Source organism: Dromaius novaehollandiae, chromosome 1 (genome assembly GCF_036370855.1).
Source record: "Dromaius novaehollandiae isolate bDroNov1 chromosome 1, bDroNov1.hap1, whole genome shotgun sequence".
NCBI lineage: Eukaryota > Metazoa > Chordata > Aves > Casuariiformes > Dromaiidae > Dromaius > Dromaius novaehollandiae.
In genome coordinates, this window is record NC_088098.1 from 68,147,672 (window position 1) to 68,173,560 (window position 25,889).

The window sequence follows — 25,889 nt, forward strand, 5'->3', positions numbered from 1 at the left end:
CCTGGCAAAGTAGTAGTTTTAATTGTCTTGAATCATTATTTTTTTGGATTCCATGAAATCAAGGTCCCAAAATCTCAGGACAGTTTGAACAGAAGGTAGTATTCCCTACACTGCTGTCAGCTAGGCAAAGGATCTACAAAAGACCTACAATGCAGTTCACTTTAATACAAAATTTTAACCAGTGGCAAATATTTTGTCCTGTAGCATCATTTTACCTTACAGGTTGTTCTGAGTTTGTCCATATAACTTTATTTACGAAAACATCTTAGAAGGCCCAGCTGATACCAAAGCAGATGTAAGAAGCGGTTCCTATCCTAAACTTGCTGACAGGTTAAGCAAACAGTGAGATGTATTCCAAGGTGGGGAGGAAGTACACTGTTTTTGCCCCATCTAGCATAAAGAGCAGAAAGAACTGTTAGGTCGTGCAAAAACATATGGCAGATCAAGAAAAGGAAAATGGATCTATGGAGTGCAAATGAATGATACTAGCAAGCTTCAGTTTTTCACAATGAGCAACTTGAGCACAGTGCATGTTATAATTTTAATTCAAGGTTCGGTACCATTCCCCTTTTTCTGGTGTGTGTAAATTTAGCAAATAAACATTGTAGTTTATATGTCAAACCAGCTATAAAGAGTTGCTTAAACAGCAAGTTGTCAAAGGAAAGCCAACTCTTTTTTATTTCAGCTTTGTTTTTGTGGCCCCCCCCCCAAAAAAAATGTTGGTTGTTCTGTGAATATTATAGTCATAGTCCCCTAAATTTCCCCTCAAAAGGAATTTGTCATTTCTTGGTTTGTTCTAAAATAATAGCATAGCAACTTTGGACCGGATTTGCTATTATTAATTGGCTACTCTTGGCTACCCTGGCCATTCATAACACCATTAAACCCAGTTAAATTGCCTGGTTAGGCTCAGTTTGCAGCTGCTGTCTGAATCTGGAATGATGTAAGTTGGTCAACACAGAACTGTGAATTATGTATTTATTTTAGAGGGGATTTTTATTTGAATGTCAATAGTTTTCACTTTTATATCAGAATGTTCACTTAAAGCTTGTAGTAAAAGCTTGGACTTTAATATAGCCATGGGCACTGATTTGAAACAATTAAAAGATATCATGAATAAAAAAAACATAAGAAAAATCTGCTTTGGCTTTTCTGTTATCAGATAAAAACAATGAGGTTGCTTGAAAATTCTGGAGGAAGTCTAGACTGAATCCTTTTTTGCTTGCAAAACCATCTAGGTACATTATATACAAACTTTTCACTGAAGAATCAGATACTGGCTCCTCTAGAGGGAGTATCTCAGACTTAAAGATTCAGTAAACTTGTTTGGTGGAATATGCCTTGTATGCATGTAAAGACCATGCTTATCATACAAGTTTGCAATTTGACTGCCATAGTATGCATTTTATTTTCATCTAGTTTTGACCAGTTTTTCTAAAACAGGAATAGAGGAAGTGTATTGACAGGGTTGGAAAATGTCTTGAAAAGATAAGGAAGTGTTGGGGAAGAATTGTCAAAACAATACAATATTTCTGAAGAGCAGATTACATAAACCTGCATAGAATTTATATGATCATTTACTTGTTGGTTATGGCTAATGAAAGGCGTAAAGCAGATAATAATGACAAGTAATATTCTGAAGCCTCCATGTGTCTTACATAGCAACACAGTCTCTTTTTCTGTCAGGTCATGTTCACACATGGGAAATGTACTGAGATATTAATCACAAAAACAACTTAGAATTCACAGATTTGAAAAAATATCCACTTGCATCTTCTTTCTGCTTTGGAAAATTGCTCAGCTCTGCATTCCAGCTACCTCACAAACTGCCAGTTTCCTCCAAATAGACACAGATTCTATGACTTGTAGCGCATCTGAAGCAAAGAAAAAAAAATCAGATGTGGCTTGTTCTAATTCCTCTTGATGGAGCTAGACAGCAGCAGTAGTTAGCATTTACAAAGAAATTCTTATTTTCTTTGCTCAAGAACATAGCCTGGAATTCTGTAGCAAGCTACTATTAAATATTTGTTCCTATCTTTATTTACAGCTGGCTGTGTCACTCATGACTTAATTGTAGAGATCCTCCACTGCACAAATCAATACCCAGTCCAGGAAGAATGTTTTCTAAGTGTTTGCGGGTCTGATGAATTCTTACAAAAGTAAGTATCTTATTAGGAGAGGGTACTGATTATTTATTACATCATATAAGCATTAATGCACTCTGCTTATACACTATGCAAACAAAACCATAGGGAAAGTTAGAGTAGTATGTTCCAGACACTAATGGAATAGCTTGTATTCCTGTATTATACTCTAAGGGATGATGGTGTGGTCTAGTGCTTGGATCTTCTGGCAGGGCATCCAGGATTCAAATCTTGTCTCCTTTACATAAGCTTCGTCCAGCCTTGAATAATTTGTTTCACTCCTTTGTCTGTCTTGTCTTCCTCATCCATAAAACAGGGATGCTGCTACTTCCTGTATCTCACTGGAGTGTTGTAAGCAGGAGGGGGTATGTATCTCTTCAAAGAGGAAAATCACCAAAGAGATGAGAAACAGTATTAACAAAGAGCTGCCTAGCAGGTGATTTTCCTTTGTATCCAGTTGCAAGAGTAGTAAAGTAAATGAAGCCAGCACTTTGGTGTTGACTGTAAGTTGCAGAAAACATGTTATACATACAAGCAGGTCATTCTGAACGTATGTAATCTAGAAGTTAGGAATTAAGTGTTCTGATTCACATTCATTCAAGTAAACTCTTGTGATGGTTTAAAACACTGCTGGACTCAGCTAGGTGTTTTCCTCCCTCTGGCAGCTTAAATTCAACTGTCATCAAAAGTGAGAAGATTTTTTATCAAAGTAGCTAAGCGCAAGTCCAGATTCCTTGTTGTTAGCTGTGCTCCTGGGACAGTAACTTTCAGCAGAAGGTGGGCAATTCTGTGTTGTAACATGTTAAACTGACACTGCAGGGATCACAGTTCATCTGTTAAAAACATTAAAAGTGTTAGAAGGGATGAAATAGTGTACACATGTCCTATAATTGAAAGGGAAATCTTTATAAGCAGCCATACTAGCCAAGCAGTGTAAAGTTTCTCTGAACTAGCCCAAAGCAAGTGGGCTTGATTAATGAAAGCAACATAGCCGTGAGAGCAGATAGGCGTCCCACCATGTAAATTAGCTTTGTTCTGTAGCCAGCTTGGACTTCTCTACTCTTAAACAGGTACATAAGTCAAATGTTCAGATGTTTGTAGTGAATTATACTTTGCAATTCAAGATGGAGGCTTTAAGATTTCTGAGCTTTATTTAAATCTACGTAAAGCAGGAGCTGGTATAGTAGAATGCTATGTGCAAATGGTACAATGCTAGAACCACTGAGAAGAGAATCAGGTCACAGATCTCTTGATTACATAAGAGAGCCTGTTTGGTTTTTTTTTCAAGTCTCTCTTCTTATTTCAAACTAATTGCTAAAGAAAATGGAAATAATGAGTCATTGTATTGAGGGTGAGCTCATTGTGTTTCAGTACAGTGTACAGTATGTTCCAAACAGTTTTATTTTCACTGTTGGGAAGAACTCATCAATAGAGGACTGTTTAAATTCCTGCATTTGCAGAATCTCTGCATGTCTCATTAGCAGTGAAACAAGGTCAGTAATGTGCTCAGCTTTTTTGCTCTGCTCCTTCACCATAGTGCAAAAAGCACTGAGCTGCAATTCTGGCCTCAGCAGCTTGTATTTCTATGTGGTGGTGTACTTTCAGCTTTCTTCTTCCTCCTCATCAGAGTCCTTTATTTGAAATTTGAGACTCTGGATCAAGCCATCCTTTGGGTAACTTAACATGGCCTGCGGAGTTGCCTCAAGGTGAAACTTTTTCCTATATTTGTGCTATCTGGTAGTGCAAATTGCTTTCCTCACTATGTTGTTTAACAGAGGCATTGTAGTTTTACGTGCTTGTGGAAGTTCTTCCCTTGCAGAGCATTTGGAGTTCATTCAGTGATGAATTCCAATAGAAGTTCCCAAAGTTATGAGATAGCAAAGGGAATACTGTCTTTCTTCTGCTTTATTGTAATCCAGAAATAAATAAAGTGAAGCCAAAACAATGACGTGATGAGCTATTCTCAGACCAGAGTAGTTTAGTAGATAAGAGAACATCGTAAAGATCTGCCAAAAGCTTTCATTTACTGTTATATTGAACTATATTAATAAACACCTCATCCTGTCTTCTGCAGAAAAACCTGAAAGACTTGATGATTCCTGGAATCCGTTTTGCTTTAAGTGAGATGGAGAACACATGTGTGTGCACTACAAGATATAATCATTCATTATTCCCTTCCTATTGAGATATCTATGAGCTTATAGTCTATCTGACTCACAAGTGGAACATCAGATTTCAAATATACAAATTTAAAATATCAGAAGCCTGCATATAGGCTGAAGTGCAGCCCATAAAGTGATCTGGAATCTCACTTCATTTCTAGTCTTTAACTTAATTTTATTCACTGATCAGAAATTCTGGCCTTGGCTCAACCTGCAGGCTTTCTTCTTATTCCTGTACTTCCTTTTTCTGCAAGTTTTTCTTATAGAATCTATAGAACACTATCAGGATTCCTGCCCCTTTTTCCCTGCCCCTTCTGTCATTACAAGGTGTATGTTAATCATTTCCCACGTTGATTTCCTGCAGTTCCTTTTTATATGTTCATCTGGAAGCAGAACTCAGCCCTTGAAAGAATAGGGAAGTACAATCCCATCCTTGTCATTTATTTCTACTACTATTCACAGAAGTTTTTGATTTTTGTATGTATCCATAGCCTGAATCTACCCTCCTTCTCTGGGCTTCTCAGCTTTGTGTATGCACTCCAGTCCTTTACACTTCTCGTGTTTATGTCCATCTTTTAGTTCTTGGAGGGCCATTGGCTGTATCTGAAAATATTCCCTTTATCATCCCTTTATCCAAGCCTTCTACATCCACCTTTAAATCTTGCTTTTGCACTTTGCCATCTCTCTTTAGTTTTAGAATGGATGCCCCTAAAAAGTGATTTTATGATGCCTTTTATGAAAGATGATATATAAAGATAAATTATATTGGGGTTAAGCTGCTTATGTCAAATAACTCCTAGCTCTCACTGCCAGCAGCAAGCCAAAAACAGCTGTGGTCATGTGACAGCAATGAATCAATCCTCCATTTAGACTTTTTTGCCTTAGAGCTACAGGCCACCAGCGTTCTGAAGTGCCTAATAAAATGAAGCATATGACTATATAAAAGAATACTGGGCTCTCTTTTGTTCATTGATCTGGTGGTTGTTAGTAAGAAGTAGCTGCAATGCAGACCTAGTAAAGGTCAAAGGATAATCTAAGGATATTTATAAGTTTTATTTCTAAACCTATCATGTTTTTTCAAGTCTTGGGATTTCTTGAAGAATCTTTTCATACAAATGTTTAGTTCCATCTGCACTGTAGCATAGTTACCTTACTGCTTTGCAGTTCCGCCAACACACTGAGCAGGAGTGTGGAATAGAAAGATCTAAATGCTTACCATTTATGGTCACATGCTTGTCTGTGACCTTACTGATGACATTTTTTGCCTTGCTAATTCTATTCTCTGAGAATTGAGACCTAAATAAGAATTAGTTTTCTCTCTAAGTGAAGTTCAAACCATTAATTATAAAATGGGTAGAGTTATATTCATACAGATTGGGATGCTTAGAAGCAAACATCTTTTGGATGAATACGTGCTTTGTAAAAATAAACTTCATTTTCTCTTCTTGCTGCAGATTAAGCTTCTTATTCAGAGATGCTGCTCAGCTGAGCCCTTTTTTAAAAAAAACAAATAAATCTGGTGGAACTGCATTGGGATTCGGAGCTTATAGCACATCCGAAAATGTTGCTGTGGAGAAGCAAGATCATCTAGTGGTGAGGGAGTCAAGAAACTGGAGGCTTTTCTCTTTCCCTGCTACTGAGATTGCGGGACCACATGCGAGCCACATTGCTTTGACCACATCATTACCTTGTCTCTTAAAGACAAAGACTGTCTTTTGCTTTATGTCTTTTATTGTGGCATTCTGGTCCAAGCTGTAGTCTCCCTTAGTATTTCAGCAGAAATAAGGGGAAAGGTGTCGAGCTGCATTTTTATTAGTGTTTTCTGTACAGTGCTCAACACAGTGCAATCCAGTTACTAATAACTATGCTATCCTCTAAAGGTGACTACATTACTTTTATCTTAATAGTACAGATGCAGTAGCAGATCTGTAAGAAACCAAGCTCTGTAACATGTTGCAGCCTGGGGTGTGGCTATAAAGTAGCTTTTCAATCCATGGCAAGTCCGTGGAACTAAAGCTACATCACTGTTTCTTACAGTTTCCTTTTCATCTAGGCCAAGTTTCCACCTTAGTTTACTGAGGCATTAATCTACTTGGTCTAGTCTCTTGTGTCACAGTATCTGCCAAAGCTTTTCTGTTTGCATTTGTGCAAATAAAATCCATTCATGAAATTAACTCTAGGGCCAGTACCTCTAGACTGCAGTGTTTCAGATGGCATCACTATGTCAATAAAGGATTTGATGAGGTGTAGTATCTGCCTGACACAGCAGCGCTAACACAACACCCTAGTGTAAATGTAGTTATAACCAAACATTAAACTTCCATTGGTGTAGCTTGTTTTGCCTGGAAGCATGATGATGTGCAATAATTATACTGGTAAAAAGTAGTTTTGTACCTCTGTCGTACAAAATTGTAACCATGGAGGAACACTCTACTGGTGTAAATTGGTATTGCCATAGCATTTTCTAGCAGTGGCTTGGTGTAATGATTGCATCAAAGGGAATGAGAATACTGGAGCAATCTGGAACAAAGTGACTCAGGACTCACAGGTGTGTTTGTATAAAATTTTCTTGTTACTACACCTGTCCTGAGGTTGAAGATAGATAGGGCAGAATGGGAAGAGCAGAAATAATGGTGGGGGAAAAGGTGAAAAACAGGTGTGAGGCTGTTTTGAAGGAGCACAAAGGTCACAGAAGAGTTCATCTGCAGAGTCATGAGGCAGACTTGGTTAGATGAAATCCAGAGTGGAAGAAGTTAGAAGAAAGCAATGGGTAGGCACAACACAGATATGAGTTGAGGAACAACATGAGAAACTTTAAATTGGTATAGTCTCAAGAACTGGGAATAGGTTGTCTGGACTTTTGCTGGTAAAGGAATTTGAGAAAGGCTGAGGCATAATAGTGACACACTTTCCAACAGTACCGATATTTCACTGTGACAGTTCTGGCTTCTGCACTCTCTCTTATATCTGTACTTGCTGTCCTTATATCAAGGAATTTTGCATATGCATAGAAGCACTGTCAAAGGACCTTGCTCGAGGTATTTATTCTGTCAAATGGAAATGGGTTTTTCCTCTGAGACCTTCGGGGTCTTTGTTAAGAAATACCACATCTGCACTTGCAGCTCTTGTGACCTCTAATAAGAAGTACATATTTTGCTTACCTCCAGCATAGGGTAAGCACAGAACACTTACAAGATGTATGAGTCCTCAGTAATTGTGCTGAGTGGCAATTATGTATCTCACACTTATTTAAATTTAACCATTAATTTCTGCTGGGTGCCTCTACTGCCACATGAGATGTAAGTCTCTCCCCTCAGTCACTCTTTCCATCATTTGTTCACAAGGCCAGTGTTTCTTGGAACCGAATCCCACAAATTTTATTCAGCTATTCCGTAAAAAGCACTTTTAGGTAGAAATAAACACAGTTTATAGCTGAATTCTGAGTTTTCTGTGACACTTGACAAATCAGAAAAGAATCCACTTTCCTCCATGGACCAGGGAGTTCTGAGACAACTTGCCATGCTGTAAATCCGTATGAAGGTGGAGTATCCCTTTTGGCATGCTTGTGTCTGGAGCACTGAAAGAAGCAACATGAATCTAATGGAACATGCACTAGAGTTGTAACTGATTATGCATAAAACTCATTTCAGTGATGAATTTGTCTTTGCAAAAATCAGTATAATTTTCCTAACAATCCCAAAGATTTGTTTTATTTCAAAAAAAAAAAAAAGTCTTTGCCTTAGCTCTAAAATTATTTTTGCATTTTTTCACCTGATTAAAACAATAAGAAGGGAAACACTAAAATGATTTTTGTTCCAAGTAATATTAAACATAATAGAAAACATCCTTGGCTAGCAGAATAGTTTGTAGGAACCATTCCAGCTGAGTGAGCAGAGCTCTGTGTGTGGCCTTAGCTGGCATATGATTTGATGAGGTGGAAAACTCTGTGAACTGCAGAGGATCAAAACTTTGGTTTCTCTGAGGATCACAGCTCACCTGTTTTAAAAGATATGGTTTTCAAACATACAGTTAATATTTGGCTTTCAAGGTAGGTATCAAACATTACAAGTCATTCTGTAGTAGTGCATTCTTACCCAAGATACTTTGTATAAATCACACTGATTTGAGTCGTCTCGAAAGAGAGAGTTGGGAGCAGGTGCCGTTTGTTTAGAATATTCTTTCTCTATTTCACTGTTGTTCGGTAACAGAACTTAATAGTCAAAGATACAACTAAGCGATTATTTTGAAATTTTCTCACCAGAAAATAAGCCATGACCAAACCCCATCAATTTTCATAGATGTAGATGCCAAGCACTGGTTTTATGTTTTTCAGTCTGCTTTGCATTTAGAATTCAGTCTACCAGTGCTTTTACGAGAAAAAGAGAGAAAATGAAGGAAGTGGCAAGCAGAGATAATAGTTTGTTTTTCTCCCAAAACTGCAGCAATCAGATGTTGGGCAGCCACGAGAGTCTTCGCAAGCCAACCACCTGCATTCAGCTTCGGCTACATATCACTACTAATTTGAAGCAAAGTTTGGCTCGAACGGTATGTTGTCTTTTTTTCTCCTCTTCCTTTCTTTCAGAGTCCCTGAAGGAGTAAAATTTCCCCAATCCTTTTATGTAACAATCTCCAGTAATAATCAAAGAGAGATTATTTGCTTTCCTGATCATGCATGTATTAGTGCTGAACTCCAGTCGAAATGTTCTGGGGAATAGCTCTGCCTTATTTCTGTACTTGTACCTAATGCGTCACTCTAGACAACTCTCAACTGAACAGAAAACAAAGCTAACCTTTTCAGAAAAATTCAGTTTTATCAGACTTGATTCCTGCTAGTGATTTCAGTTTGTCAAGGAATTACTGGTTTTGATTGGTCTTTCTATGTTTGAAATATAACAAGGGGAAAATCATTTAAAGATATTGCATAAGATGAATCACATCTAGATTCTGATCATTATCACCGAAAATCAGAGTAAGTTGATAAAAGCTGGAATCACAGTTTGTCTCTCTGTGCAGACGTGTGTGTGTAGGGCATGCACACGTGTGTGTGTACTTGTTTGTACACAGGTGTACGTCCTTACAGAAAATATTGTCTTATCACACCTAAAGTCCTAATAGATTCATATTCAGATTACTTGAGATTAAGCAGCCTTGGAAGGAATTACTGAGCTTTAGTGACACTAATCTGTGTTCCTAAATTTGAACTTTATTCCCAGTGGTCCACCTTGAATTAATTCCAACCCAAACTTAACAGTACAGCAGAAGCTTTGGCGTTCTAGGCATTATTCACTGCCAGTGGTTGACTTTATTCAGATATTTATTAGTCCCAATTACATGCTTTAAGTACATATACTGTCAGCCTGAATCTGTCAATGTACAGGTCAGATAACAGATTTCTAATAGAATAGGGGCTTTCTTTTCATTCGTGTTATGTGTCATGATGAAAAACATCAGGTTCAGTGCAATATGTTTCTTGGAGCATCTAAAAAGGGACTATAGTGAGGCCGAATACAATATACAATTTTTTTCTTATTGAACACATTAGCTATTCTATAGATAAAAGTGGAATAATCAAGTGCTTATGTGTGCAGTAGTGGCTTAAATTATTTGCACTCTTCACTGCCAATATTCATTTAATTATTTATTTTTGAAAACCATTGCTTCTACTTGGTCTAGTATTGTTCAGAAGAAAGTAAATTAGGAAACATGGAAGCTTTCATAACCAGGTCACCTCTTCAAAAATGATTCAGACCAGTGAATTGCCAGCTGCTCATTGTCAGTCTAGAGAAAATGATCTGATGTTTGAATATGCCCTCAGAAGGAGGTGAGCAAGTATTCATCTCATGTGTCCTTTCTCATCCCCGTATTGTATCATCACAGCCACAAAAAGAACAATATTCATGTTCAGTCACCTATGGAATTAGTTCTGTCTTGTCGTGATACCTTGTTGTCATTGAACTTCAAGTTGTTGAGCTCTAGGCAGGAATCACTGGGTGATTTCCATTGTCTGCATTAAACAGGAGATGAGATTAAATGGTTATCATATTCCTTTTAGGTCTTAGATCTGTGACAAGACTTTCTGTGTTAAGAGTCTGGAAGACTTGATTTTTCCATACAGTGGTGCCAAAGAAAACTGAGCTTGGGAGGAGTAGAGTGAAGGTGATTAGATATAATTATGAACACATGTAACTGTGCAATTGTGGAAAAGTTACTTACCTTTTCTAGGTCAGTGTCTCTATCTATTAAATGGAATAATATATACTATTGGCCCTTTTGCTGGACAGTTGCAGGTTTCCAGTGTTTCCTGCCCTGAGAAATCATTAACATGAATTAGAAGTTTGATGAGAGTGCTGTTTGTTATTTATATGCATACAGCATACACTGTAGGTATTATTTATATTTATACACTGAAAAGAGGTAGCCTCAAACGACTCTTCAACAATCTCTTCTTCCAGCTTCCAAGCCAATGATTGATTCTCTACAAATTGCTCTGCACTCAAACTAAAAAAACTAAACTATAGAGCAAATGACCTATCTACTGTATATAGCTCTGCTTTTACTATACATCTTCAAAATTATCTGCTTTGCAGCCTAATGATATGTACAGGATTCTCTTCTGAGGCCTGAAAATGTGTTTGTATGCTAAGGAAGTGAAACCCTATATAAACACCACCTTGAGACTGTTGTCCTAATCATTCTTGCTTACTTTATGTAACATTGTTGGAATCGAGATGCATAGTTAAAAATAACTCTCGGTATATACAAACCACTATTATTCATGATAGCATAATTGTCCTGTACTGCACAATGCCTAGAGAGGAGGCAGCATCCAAGGAATACTTATTTCACCTTTCTAAGTAATGTGATAGAGCTTAGGAATTAAGATTTTGGGTAATTTCTTAAAAGTTATCCCCTTGACCAAGCTATTCACCTGTAAGCACGTGCAAGGCTGTATCAGTTCCACATGACAGTTCTTTTCAGCTGAAATCCTGATCTAAGAGCAGACATTTATTTAAAATTTATACTGTGATACATACATTTCTCTCTCCCTACTGCATATGGTGAATGATGATTTGTTGCTTTTGTATTACCATGCCTTTAAAGTATTGCTAGGCACCTGAATGTCACAGCTGTATTACTGATTATATTGTGTCTAATAACCAGTTGTCCTTGAAAGGCAATAGAAATATACACAGAAAGCAAGAGGGGCAATAGATCTGATATTTATAGTTATTAACTAATTGCTTGTGGTTCAGAGTTTAAATGAACCCAAATCTCTGGACCAAATTGCCAGCTTGTCTGAGAGCAGGAAACTCTGAGCATAAATTCTTTCTTTTTTTTTTTTTTAATTCCACAATAACTGGATACTTTGATACAGTATAATATTAACAAATGGCATCAAGAAGGGCTGAAGAGTCACATTCAGGCCTTTCAGCACCAAATTTCCTAATAAATTCTCTACTGTCCCTCAGACTTTACTTCTGTGAAGTTCATGCACTCAGTAAAGAATTACTAAAATAATCTATTTAATTAAGTTTGATAGAAGAACAGCATTTATAAACTTTAGCCAATAACTAAATATTCACAATTGTTTTGTGAATACAACTGAAAAACTTTTTAAATTGAATATCTGTTTTCTTCCTTCTGGGGGGAGCTGGTATTCTGGGTTACGATGTATCCAAAAAAGAGGAAATTGTCTTGAACTGAGGAGTTAAAAGAAAGAAATTTGGCCTGGGGCTTTTCATGGAATCACAAGCTCTTGAGCTGGCTGGTGATGTTTAATTTGATTTTGATTTTTTGAGACATGAGATTTATCAGCCATAACACTTTTGAACAAAAGCCTTTTAATACCTGAATTTTCAAGACTCTAGATTGCTGCTAAACCTCCGAAGAAACCCTGTACAGAGAACATAAGGTTATCTTTATATTATAGAAACATATTGAAGGTCAGTTTTAGATCATCTAACCAAACAAAGAGTTTCTGCTGACACGAGTGTGAATTCTGCATCTTGTAGATTTTTCTCCATGCATTGAAATCTTGAGAATGACAGTAAATGTGGAAAAAAATACAATAGTCCTTTTTTCAAATGATGATCTAATTTATGGACACAGTTGTGCAGTACCCTGAGTAATGAACGCTAGATTTGTTTCAACATTGTTTTCACATCTATCCTACTCTATTTTGTCCCAAGAGGCAATTCTTAAGCGCAATCTCCACAAGCTGTAGTGGGTCAGAAATGTTACCTTCCTAGAGGTTGGGTGGTGTTCAGGAAGACATGCACAGTGGAATAGCATGGAAGTACAAACGCCAGACACCTGTTCCAGAGAGTGCTCTGCCTAATCCCAGAGACCCGTTTCTTCAGAGCTGTCCTCACATGCCTAAAGTCTGAGTAAAGCATGAATCTTCATAGTGGTGTGGCAGCAAAGAACACTTACTGCTTCCTAAGAGCATCACTTGCTTCCAGAAAGGGATTTTTGGACAAAAGCAGCCAGCAAGTGATGTTTCCTGAGAATCCAAAAACATTTTTACTTTCATATCTACCAGCGTTAATGATGTCAGTATTTTACCAGAGATATCAAGTTAAGTGTTAACATCCAAGCATAAGCACAAACTGAGAAAAATGAAGTCAGTGGTCCATCATGATCAGAAGTGTTTTTCCATTATTTGAATGTATGTGTCCTATTCACAGGGACAGTGAAGTACCTCAGACACGAGGAAGCCATTTGTCTGTGTTTAAGTATCCTTTAAAATTGTGCTACTGTAAAAACACTTCATGTCCTATTAATATGCTCAAAGCCTGCTTCATCACTGTTGCAGTTCGATGGGTCTAAATGAGGTTTAATATACTACAGTGCACTGTGGAGGCCAGGAGCAGTGTGCGAACAGCTCTTGACATTTCACATTTCAGAAATAGTTACAATTACTAGATAGAATAATTACTAACAAAAAAATAGTCTTTCAAGCCACATTTCAGGCAGGTAACAAGCTTGGAAGATAAATTAGCAGTGTCCAGACAATTAGAAAAAATTTGTTGTCTCAAAGAATTTGTGAAACTATAATTAATAACCTACAACAGGGCTTAACCAGGAATGGTGGTGTCTTAAGATATGTTCAAGTGAATTATTGATCACCTCTTTATGATAACTGACATGCTGTGAAAGCTTCAGGCCATGAACTTACTTCAGGTTGCTAATAATAGCAAAGAACATTAACAGCTCGAGAGCTGGCATAAGTCACAGACCTGAAGTTTTCATCCAGCTCCAGGGAATACTTGCGACAGGGCACTCAAATCAGAAAGGAAGGGTCCTACTTGCAGGCAGGAGCGTGAGCAAGTCTGTCAGGCTCAGGGGAAGCCTTGATGGAAGAGACACAGGTGATGGTGGTCTGACAACTGCAACATTTCCTCATTACCCGCAGGCAGCTGGGTATCTCTTTGGATGTTCTGAGACCCAGTTTGGCTACACTGAATTCAGGGATCTGAGGTAGCCTAGATCGAGGTCATAAATGTTACTTGTTTTTTGGTTTGGTTTTTGTTTTCTGAAAATCGCAGCTTGATTGGTTTTACAGAGTACTTGGAAAACACAGATTTGTAGACGGTTTATGAAAAATAAATTTCCCTCCCTTTGAATTCACATAATGGGAAAAGATGGGAAAAGAGTGTGTTCTTAAAAGGAGAGGCAGAGACTTTAAGACTTTTAACATGCAAAAAAGCTATCTTCATCCATCTCGGACTGTTACATACACGTGCAGCTGTCATTTATTTTTGTGAGTTTTCTGTCCTTCCTTGGGAGAATTTGCATTTTCATCTGTAGGATCCTTTAGAATTTTGAAGTTTCAAATATGTTGCTTGATAGAAATCACTAAGGATGTGGTTAACCAGTGTCACAGAAGGATATCAGTATCTCTGGCAGCCTTTCTATATAATCATCTCCCATATGTATTTATGTGCTAAATGATTCACATACACCCACCTTTTGCCATGCTCCATCAGATCCCCTGAAGCTTCTGGATTCCTATCAGTCACACATATCTGTAATTTTATCTCTAAGCTCTAGCACTACCTCCTTTAGTCAGTTTTGCATTGTTTTCAAGATTTTTATAAAAATGCAGGGTATGTTTTGCAGAGTGTCTACACTGCTCATCTGTAGGGTAATGTGACTTTTTTAAAAAAAAGGACAGGGTATCTTCTGGAAGTCAAGGTGCATGTGATGGACTGTTGCTCTGTCTAGAAGTAGCAAGTACAAAACATGATATTATAGAATGCAACTATGAAATATCCAGTGCTATTTCCTTCCTTGAATGCACACTTCTGAGTAAGATAGCACTACAGAAAAAAAATAGAGAGAAATTAGAAACTTCAGAACTGGGAGTAAAGGGGATCTCAGCAATGTGAACTGCAAAGGGAAAGATGAGTACTACTTCATACATAGCATTCACACAAGCATAACTTCACACCACTCTAGAGAAGGTGGCTAAACTAGAAAGTAGCATCAACCAACTAAGAGAAATGGAGAAAACATTAAATTAAACTCTTAAAAAGAGTGGTGGATTGTGATGTGGGCAGAAGACAATTTTGAGCCTTGAGCTGAGAGAGAAAACTGCATTTATTAGATCAGAGCCCTGGGAGCACAATTAGTGCTGCTCTCAAGAAATTGGCATCCATAAGCTATTCTTGCATGTCTTGTAATCATATTTGTAGCAGCAACTCTGTGGGGCTCAGAGACAGATTCTGAAGTCAGCTGAGAAAAAAATATCTACTCCCAAATGCATCCTGTCCCCCAAATACTCACACTGTGTACTGCTCCATGATAACATTTAACTCCCTCTCTTTAATGTGCTGAGATAAGGAGCAGAGGTCTCCCTACAAGTTCAAACGCCACGGCAAAGTGAAGCTTAGAGGTTAGTTTTAAGATGCATGCATTCAAGATTTAATGCATGAGATTTAATGCACTTTCTTCTTGCCTCCACCCTCTTCCACTCCACTTGTCTAATTGATCTTTCACTTACTGCTACTGTGCTTAGTGCTACTAAACAGATAGTAACTCTTTAAGATGAAAATTCTTTACAGAATATCTGAAAGGTATCTAGTTCAAAAAGATCCTGCTCCTTAAATGGTGCTATTGCAAAATCTCTACATAGCAATCTAAAGTAGAATTAGTTTGAATTAATTCACCTGTGAATTTACATATTTAACCTGAATCCAACAATATCGGAAACACAAATTGCTCAGGAATGCTTGCTTCAGACCACTACTGCACTTCAATTACCTAGAGAAAACTGCTGGTGTGGTCACAGTACTCTGAACAAGCTTTCCATATTTGAATTCACTAACATTCAAAATAATAGGAGAAGACTTTTTTTGGCACAGCAGGTAAAATACTGAGCTACCTCAATGGGGTAGAAGGTGTTAAGGCATCAGAGGCAACAAATTCACAGGGCTGGAGAAAAGACTACATCTGAAGGTGAACAGATCTGGTCTGCAGAGCATGCCAAATGAGACAAAATGGGGGGAGATAAGTCTCTTCGAGGAGTTTGCAAAGGATGGTACCGATGTTCTTCATTCTGTTCTCTTAAGAAACAAAGCAACAGAGAGGTGGTGGATACAAAGCGTTTCTGCTTCATATCCTGTGTACATTGCTATTGCGGAAGGATGCATACTGCTGTCTGTAACAAGAAAGCAAAGGTGGGGCTTATTGAGGCCTGACTATAATCTTAATGTATAATAAACTTCAATTTTATGTAGAGGAAGGATCTACTGTGATAATCTTCTGTGGCCACCTGAATAATACAAGCCACTATGATGTGAGAGTCACCAAATAAAATCTCAGACCAACATTTTGAAAACAAAGAGTTGCTAAAAGAACATGTTGACTTTGGAAAATGCCGAGCAAATCTGTCATGTACATTCTTCACATCAGAGTACTGTATCTCATTATATGTTTCTCTTTCATAGCATGAGGATGACCAAAGACAGTTCAGTGTGAATCAGCTGTTGGAGTATACTTGTGCTTGGAGACTGACTCGGTGAGAACATGAGTATTTTGCAGTAGCTGTGTGTGTTTGTGCTTGGAATGAGCGTCTTGGCCCTACAGGACAGAATCCCAAGACCTACTGGAGACAGGGATGATACCAAAGAGAAAGAAAATCAGTTAAATGTTTAAAAGACTTTTTCTTTTTGCTTTCAGACCTTACTGATTGCTTGGCAAAAATTAATGGCCATTTATTGATCTGTGCAATTTTTTCCCCATTCTCTCCCTCTTATTCTTTGGAGGTTTCATTAGAGTTCTCATGTTTCACAAAGTTTTCTGGAATTGAAGGAGTCATGATTTTCAAGTGCATGTCACACTCTTCAGGAGAGAATTTTAAGAGCACATGTTGTAAAAATAGTATATACTGTAAACTCTTCATGTTATGTTGGGCATTTTGAACTGAAACCTCTTTTGAAGAATAAAGACCCGCATGTCCTAGTAGCACTGTAGACCTATAGGGGGCCTGGAGTAGACTCTCACTGGATATGATGCAGTGTGCATATGACTGGTTCTCTCTGACTATGGCTTGCCCTGAGCATTGTGAACATAGGCCTTTCTGTACTCCTTAACATAGCAATCAAAAATCACTCCCTGGAACAAGTTTCTTTAGCAGTGTTCACATACTGTTTTTCCCTATTAGAGTTAACTAGTTTGAACTGAAAGCACTGGCACACTTATGTTGAGAGAGGACTTACTTGAATTTGAAGCATCACCAAAATTATAATCAGGTGAGCTCTACAGTGAAGAAAAGCCCTTATTCCTGTAAACAGCTGCTGTAGTGTATTTTCTGCAGGTAGGTCAGTCAATAATACCACACCTTGCCATAGCAGCTGTGTGTGACATAACATGCCACATCTTTGTGCCTGTTCTGTACTGGGAGGTGTGTTTGCAGCACATCATATTTTTATGTCTAGGTAGGGCTATAATAGCCATGGAGAGGCAGTGAAATGGGCTCAACACAGGCTGTACAAATCTGCTTGGCACATAGGAAGACTGGCAGATAACCTTCCCATATTGTTGTGTCTTCAGAGCTATGAGTTTCTAGGTTAGCTAAATTAAATAATGCTCAGGGTTGTGTATATGTACTGCAGTTACATTTCTGATTGTAGCATACAAACACCTGTGTCTTGCAGAACATACTGACTGAGATGGTCACCATCTGCTTAGACCCAATAGGGAAGGGAAAAGGATTGTTTTGGCTCGCTTAGAATGAAGTAAAAAGAATAACTGGAACCTGATCTCTGTATATATCTAGATCTTTGTTTATATCTGCTGTTGCAGGCAAGTGTGTAACAAATGAAACCAGCAGCACCTACATTGCTTCTCTCACTGATATTCATAGCTTGAAAACCAAACCCAATGTAAATCAACAAGTATGTCAGCAGAACTGTACTCATTGTACCAGGGCTGAATTTGGCCCATAATCTCTGACATCAAGGTGCCAATAAATATGACACGGTGGCTAATCTGACACTTGCAGTTAGGCAGAGCTTGTTTGGGCAGACTGGTGATAAATGGCCCTTTGGAAGGAAACCTGGCAACATTCCACATGGCGTGCTGCTGCCAGGAAATTAAAAAAGAAGTGCTGTAAGTGTTCGCTGTATGTGACCATCTGCTTTCTCCCATTATAGACCAGTCAGGATCCAAGACCGATTCTCCTAAGTTGTTGATGCTTTTCTTTTCAAAACTGTTTTGCTATATTGCCATGCTAAAAAATCCAAGGGATTTCTTCAGGACCCCCAAAGAAACATTGAATGTTCGTGGATTATTTAGTGTTGCCATATTTATACACACCTATCAGAGATGTGCAAGTATGTGGTGTTTGTGTATAATATATGGGTATTATTAGTTATCTAGCAGCCAAAGATTCAGGAAAGCATTGATAGAGATATTCTGATCACTGTTACAAATTGTTGGGGTGTTTTTCATATTTATTATGTAAAATTATGGCTTCTTTATACACAAAATTCTCTAGGGTGGAATAAAATGATGGAAAATATGCTAGTTTTTTGAATTAGTATTATAACTTATGAAAGTATTGTGAAACCTGCATTTAGACTGAGCATGTAAGCATGAACATGCTTACATGTGTGCATCAAGGCAATGGGGCAAGCTTTTACTTTTAGAACCACTTTTGAGTTTGGCAATGCTATGAAAAAGCCATTATGCCTGAAGAGTTGCTCAAAGCAAAGCAACAACTTGTATTAGCTATGACATAACAGGATTACAGGAGGAATTGCCAGACAGCTTCTCAACACACAAACTGCCGGGCTAGATAAGGCTAGTGCAAGGTTGCAAATGAAAAACTGTAAAGGCAAAGCCATCTGTAGGAGGAGGTGAATATTAGGCATCTATGGGGAAATGTACCCTGGTATTAATACCTGAAATTTCTCTATTCTATATGATGAATTTCAGTGGAGTGAGTCTATTTCCTCCTCTTGACATATCATACATGATAATCTAACCACATGCTATACAACCTGTACCCTGGACCGTGCTGCAACTCTAATCTATGCTTGCTCAGTTAACGTGACTTAAGACACATGATGTATGTATGGATGGCACAAAAAATTCCTATACAAATACTTCATTTGCTCTGAAGCAAACAAATATCTGTGTGATCTTCAGCTACCAGTCTGCAACGGGGGAAAATTCCTTCTAAGCCCTCTGAAGAGAGAAAACAGCAATGCAAAGGGAGAGTGGGAAATCTAGGTGGAAAAACAATCAAAGAAAAAGTGGTAGGGTAAAACAAACTAAAAACACCGAGAAAGGAATGTAGATTGAAACTTCCCATTTTCCATACGAGCACACATATTCCCTGACACCTACCACAAAGTACCATCAAGGTAATAAGATGTCCGTCTTACCAGTAAGTTAGGCACTATGTGGAAGTGGGAATTAAGGTTTCCTTACCCTCAGCTGAATATTCAGCCCTAGAGGAGGCTGTCAAAGGAAAACAAAGGTGTACTACTGAGCACAATAACCATAGCTGGGGCCTCATAGGCACCTTTTTCCTTTTTTTCCCAGCCCACAGGTAAATATTAACTGGAATTGCACTGTGCATAGAACATAGTAGTATAAAACCAGAAAGAGACAAAAATGCTCTTTAAAAAATAAAATTCTGATTCTGGTTATCTGTTGGAGCCTTTGATTCTAAAAGGATGAGGTTTACAGCAGAAGCTTTAGTCCTGCAGTTCGGTATAGCAAGTTTTGTATTCCCATTCATAACCCCACTGAATTTAGCGAAGCTTTGTGGAGGCATAACAGTCTGCTTGTATAAACTTTATGGTAATTTTTGTAGCTTAAAGTAGCATGGCACTACAGTGTGGCATACAGAAGTATTATCAGTTAAACCAGTTTTCATGACTGGATTAAATGACAAAGAAATACAAATCCTTAGCTTGAGTAATAGTAGATAAAGGCAGCCACTGAAATAGTTTGAAAATGTAAACATCAGAAATGTAAGTAAATAAAGTTTAATGATTTCCATGGCAATGGTGCCCCTTTTACTAATGCACATTTTCATACTTGTGACTTAATAGGGGCTTTTGAACTGTAGAGATTTTCCAGATGTTTTGCAGATGTTTTGCCTGTCTGCTGCTTTACAGTCTGTGAAGTGATGTGGGAAAGAAGGCATTGTAGCATGTACTTAAATCCATCCTCCTTCAAGGTAATATTTAAGCACATGCTTAGCCTTAAAGAGTGAAAGAAATAGGATTTGAAGTTAAATAGACACATTAGTAAGCGACTTACTGGAGTTCTTTCACCTGTGAAACATGTATCCTCCGGGTCAAAATAGAACAATTTTACATACATACTTTATGTGGCAAATGAGTACCAAGGAACCATGGAGAACCAGGCTGAATGTTACATGAGGTCTACATTTATACCAACATAAAATCACTGTCAGTCAAACGATTTCTGATTTATACAATGTGAAAAATACCTGTTCTCTTTATCCATTTGCTATTAATTTGATGTTGTTTTCTTTTTTCTAATTTGCAGACAGAACCTTGTCTCAATTATTATGAAATATAGAGGTCAAGTGGAGTATCTATTGCAAAATGAGGTATTTGTTCTCAGTCTGTTATACCAGAAAAGCATTAACTTCCATGTGAAAGGTACCTTAATGGTGACTGTTTCATAGAGTCAAGGAACCTGCAGAGAAAAACAGGATTGTTTTGTTTGACAGTATAATGGTTGCAACTAGCAGAGATAAAGTATACTATATGTATTGGCAAAAATTGTCCCTCATTTTGCAAACCCACAAGCGTTTAACTATTGAGGATATGTGTTCAAGCATGAGATTATTTGCAGGGTTAGGTTTAGGCTGCAAAATTTATAAAGGCTTTCTTTTAAAATATTTGGGACTGCTCCATGCTTTAAGGAAAGTTTAGGAAATCTTGTCTGCTAACTAATATTTTAGGCAGAATTCAAACTCAAAGGACAAATACATATTTGGCTTGGAAGAAGCCTAATGGTTATTTGATTTGAGTTTCAGGCTGTGATACTAACTGACTTTCTAGGATTTGGAACTGTCAAGAAAACAGAGAATTTTTTGATTAGGAAAACCAAAAAATACCAATGTATTGGCATGGAGATATTCCAGTGCATCTATTCCAGAGTGTTTTAACTGATTATGCTAAAGTAGGGATTTTTTTGAAATATAAATTAAAACATAAAATTAGTCTTTTGTTTCAGAAATCTGTCACCTGTACTGAAGTCCAGATTTCAGTTTCTGGATGTTCTAGGTATTTCTATTTTGAATAACCAGAAAGCATATACACACACATATATATGCTTATGTACAGCTGTGTATATATATGTGTGTACGTGTATACATGTACATATATATATGTGCATATCTATATTAACACATGCAAACACATATACATACAAATGTACACAAATGCATACATAAATATATATATGTAAATAAATATATTTAGATAAAAATAGTCTGCATTTTTGTGTAAATCTTTGACACTTCTTTTGTAGAATGCACACAAATTAAAAATCTGTCGACTTGTGCCTAATTCCAAAGCAGGGCTGTGGTGCTGATGCTGTGCAGGCATTCACTGAAATTTGCTTCTGTGAGCAACCTCTCAAAGGGGACTATTTAGTGGGTAAAATGTGATGGAGGCATAACTATTGGGAAAATTGAGGTCTGCAAACTAAAAAGTATATATATACTGCTTTACTGAAGACCCATGAGTTTAGTTACATTCACTTGAAAGGTTAGAGCCTAAAGTAAAAAGATTCAAAATTCAAAGGGAGCTATAATGTCAAAATTAATGAGTCATTACAATACACCCTTTGCAATTGGCACTAGATAGATATTCCTCAGACCTATAATGGAGCCCTCTTAAATTTGTTTTTGCTAAAGATTTTTATCTTGAGTAGGCAATTACTTGAGTTCGTTAACTTATTTATAAAGGGACGACAGAACACTTCTGAAATATTCATGCCGTGCAACAAATGTGTGTTTTACTCTGCAGCTAAATTTCTCTGTAGTTAATAATATATATATATATTTTTTTAACAAGGTCTTGTCTGCACAGGGACACTGAAGAAAGTTCATGTGAATTGATTAAAAGAGTAGGGTTGCAAGTTAATGACACAGGTTAAATAACCATGCAGATGTTTTCATTCAGAAGTATCATAATGTATGGAGTTTTTTCAAGCCTATGATAATTAAAAATAGTAATACTGGTTTGCTTTAATAAATGGCTTGAAAAATTACAGAGCTGTAATGTAATAAATTGTAATTGTGAATTTATAGTGAAGGAAGCAAGTAAGAAGATGAGAACACGTCATTCTCTGAATGCTAAATTTTTTATTTATTTTCCACAAAGTCTGATTAGATCCATTTAAGAAGATTTTAAATTGGGATCTCTGCAACTTCACCGCCATCCCAAGGTTAGATAGGAATAATTTTGTTGATTTTCAAAACCAGTACTCACAGCAGAGGGAGAGTTGGGACCCTTCTGATCCACCACAATCCACCCTCAGCACACACGAAACTGTAGGCCAGTGGGAGTTACCCACATAAACTAACTTCAGTACAGATACACCTGCTTAATTCTGTGCTCAACTGGAACTTCCTTTAACATACAGTTTTAATCTGGCAGGTCTTGAGATCCTCCATTTAAAAAAAAGCCAGTCATTTATTGGCACACTTATCTATGTACTTCCAAATTCACTCATTCATGGGTGTCTGTTAAAAATCCTTGGGGATATTGATTCCTGATTTCTGACTTCTATGACAAACCCACTGTCCTTATTATTAGTAATAACCAATAAATGGCAAACTCATTTTGCGATGGATACAAAATGAAAAAGCAAATAAAGAAAAAAACATTTGCAATATTTGGCACGAGGGGAAGGATTGATGCTGTTGGGGTTGAAATGAATAGAGTTTTCTTAGACAGCATGTGCAGTCAGACAACTAGCCATTCTGATTGCTCTGATAATCATTCAACATGCACTTCATTTTTAAATCTACTCAAAATGTGCCATTTAAGAAAACTTTTTAATTTGTGCAGTGTAGAAGAAAACTTTTTATAGTGTAGGAGTGGTGCATAAAAGTTCTAGAATGAAGTACTATTTTTATCATATAAATAATTCTAACACCAAAATATCCTTCAAAGGTTCTGCTGGTATTTAAATATGTAGAGAAAAAAATATATATACATTTTGACTATATTTGTTTTGGATTTTTAGGAAATTTTTCTTTCCAGCAGTATAGCTACTACCCTATTCAAGAATTACCCTTGTATGTCTCTAATGCTAGTGTACTACTCAGAAGTAGCTCTCCTTATGTGTGTTATTTTATAGACCTAAAATCCCTTGTGCTAATAATTGATATCCACATATGAAGAAGAAAAATATTGAATTAAAATTAAAAATAATTAACATTTTATTTAAATTTTTCATTACAAAAATGTGTGTATGTGTATATATACATATACATTTTTGCATGGGCTGGTTTATTGTGCAGTTGTGTTCTTCACAACTGTGCAGTAAACCAGCCTATATAATTATTCCGTTTTGTCATTATTATAGGTGGTAACAAAGCCATCCCATTTTTAGATGTTTCTACTGCAATTGGCAATGTATATGTGCATGGAGAGGAAATTCTGCAAGAGTTTAATTTAAAAATCCAAGTGGTAGGGAAGAAATGTGAGAGAGGAAAATGCACTGCTTGTAAGTTGCCAGAAGGATGAGTTAGGTGAAGAAAGGTCTAAAGTTCTCAAGCCTTTTTCTTTCTCTCCAATACCTGTAATATGAGAAGGTTTTTAATTACGTATACAAAAATCAACTTATATTTAAAAGAATTCTGACTATTAAATATTTGAGGATATTTTATCTAATTTATTCCTGCGTTAGTTTTACTCAAGGCAGTTAAACGTGGTACCAGTAGCCTCAATAAATTTTTGTATTTATTTTTTTTAGTTACAGGCATTAACTTTCTCAGTACAGTTTGGTTAGGGACCAAACTATTCTATTGCAATTAGAAAGTTCATCTTGGTGCAATTTTTCGTTTTCAGACATGGAAATGGGTGAGTTACAGAAATGATTTTATCAGTACATAGACATGCTGTAGCTCACTAAAAGGAAAGTTTATCAATACAGGAACATGGAGAATATGTAATAGAGGAGCTTCTGCTTGTACAGGGAATGTACTTTAAGCTTTAAGGAAATCATATAAATGCACAGGACACTCATGAAGTTTTTCTTTTATCTATTTTTTTCCCAAATATTGGATATTTGATATTTATGGCAATGGCACTTCCCTTCTTTTGGGACCCAAATTTTGTTCTTGAATTGACTAATATGTACCTGAGATGATTCATCTAGGGATTTTTTTTAATATGGTAATATTTAAAAATCTGGGTTTGTTACCAATATGATTTAGTAGTTTGAAAAGAGAGACATAATATATATTTTTTGAAATATATGTATATATATAATTTTTTTTGAAAGCTGTTTACAAAGTACTCAATCCACAGGTGTCAGATTAGGCAGCCTCCCACACCACTATTTTTAAGGAAAATGCGTCTCTGCCATGTCTCACAGAGGTGGGTAGGAGACAATAGTGGGGGTAAACTCATAGTTGTATAAAAGCCTCAGAACATTTGTGAATCATTTTTGGTTCAAGAGTCCTCAAAAGTTCCTTTACAATGCTTGTATACTTCAAACCAACATTTTGCCTCAGTATCAGTCTTAAAGAGTAAATATGACATAGTTTTCAAGAAGGCACATTTTCTAGAAGATACTTGGGCTGTGACAAAAATTATGCTGTCCTTAAGAAACTACTGATGGCTAGCAATCTCAATATGCAAGAGCAATCTCAGATTTATACATGATGTCTTTTAGTTTTGGATGAGGAGGTGCAGATATGATTTTCTTCATGCTTACTGTTATCAAGTTTATGGTAAGGTGTTTTTATTAAATAGTATGTGCCTGTTTTCATTTTTTTTCTTTCTCTGCCATCAACAGCATGGAGTGGATAACGTGATTCAAGCAGCTAAAGCAATCTGCAGTGTCCTCTGTTTTGTGGAAACCAGAGACATTACTGATGCAGTCAAGAAACTCCGTGCAGTGCTGTTAGTGAAAGCACAGGTAAAAGGTGCATTGAAGCCTTTGTAAGGCTGCCTTGACAAGTTGACATCCTATTTGCTTTTTTAAACTGGAGCTTGAATAGGTGGCATTCATCTTCTGATTGATCAAGGTGATAGGCCATGCTACTGTCTTACTACTTATTTCCTCTAATATTACCAATATTAGGAAGAGGCAGTATAAAATACAGAAAAGACTGTGGACAGTGTGTGACAAGTGAAGCAGCAGAGGACTTGTCCTCTGGTTAAATCTAACTGATACAGTCCTGTGGTGGTTCTTACTAGTTCTCACCAAGCGTACAAGCCTCAGCTTTGCCACACCAAATATTATCTAAATCGTGACATTTCCAAGTAATTGAGTTTCATATATTTAGCATAAGTTGGTAACAATAAAAGCAAGTTCTTCTGTAAATGTCTTGTTCTTAAGATAGAAATTCCTCTATTATTTGTGTAGAGAAAGCCCAGCTTAATATAGTTTTGGTTTTAGCTGGAATCCTCACTGTTAAAACACTGAAATGGGGTTTCCAGGGGGTTACTGTAAAATTGTGAACTGAGACTTTGGAGGGCAGTTTTTGTTTTCAGGTTTACCTTCAGCCATTTTACTATGACCTTGGACAAGTCACTAAGGACTTGATTTACAGAGTTTCTGAGCACCTAAAAATTCATTTGAAGTCAGCATCTTGAAAATATAAGGTTCTCAGCACATCTGAAAATCAAGCCATTAATCACTCAGATTTAGTCTGGTGTAACCTTAAGTCATGCTAATTCTTTCCCATCGAAATGAAATTCCACTTCAAGCTTTTTAACAGTTTAAGAAGATACTAAGAGTTTTTTTTTTTCCTTCTTTATATGGTCTCTGTCTTACCATTCTTTCTCAATTTTGTTCAGAAAATTATGCCAGATTGAGCAAGCTACTTGTCTCCTCAAGCCATAGC

The 25,889-nt window shown here is 37.0% G+C and overlaps 1 protein-coding gene across 3 annotated transcripts in view; it reads left to right on the forward strand.

Moving 5' to 3' along the window:
- PIK3C2G (phosphatidylinositol-4-phosphate 3-kinase catalytic subunit type 2 gamma) overlaps nucleotides 1–25,889 on the forward strand; it is a 216,761-nt gene that overhangs the window by 21,963 nt on the left and 168,909 nt on the right. For all 3 annotated transcript variants that reach the window (XM_064515654.1, XM_064515657.1, XM_026107827.2), the window contains 5 exons: nucleotides 2,048–2,159; nucleotides 8,749–8,851; nucleotides 16,258–16,328; nucleotides 20,339–20,402; nucleotides 24,836–24,958. In XM_064515654.1, the coding sequence (XP_064371724.1) occupies nucleotides 2,048–2,159; nucleotides 8,749–8,851; nucleotides 16,258–16,328; nucleotides 20,339–20,402; nucleotides 24,836–24,958 (473 nt within the window). The remainder of the gene's footprint in view (nucleotides 1–2,047; nucleotides 2,160–8,748; nucleotides 8,852–16,257; nucleotides 16,329–20,338; nucleotides 20,403–24,835; nucleotides 24,959–25,889) is intronic.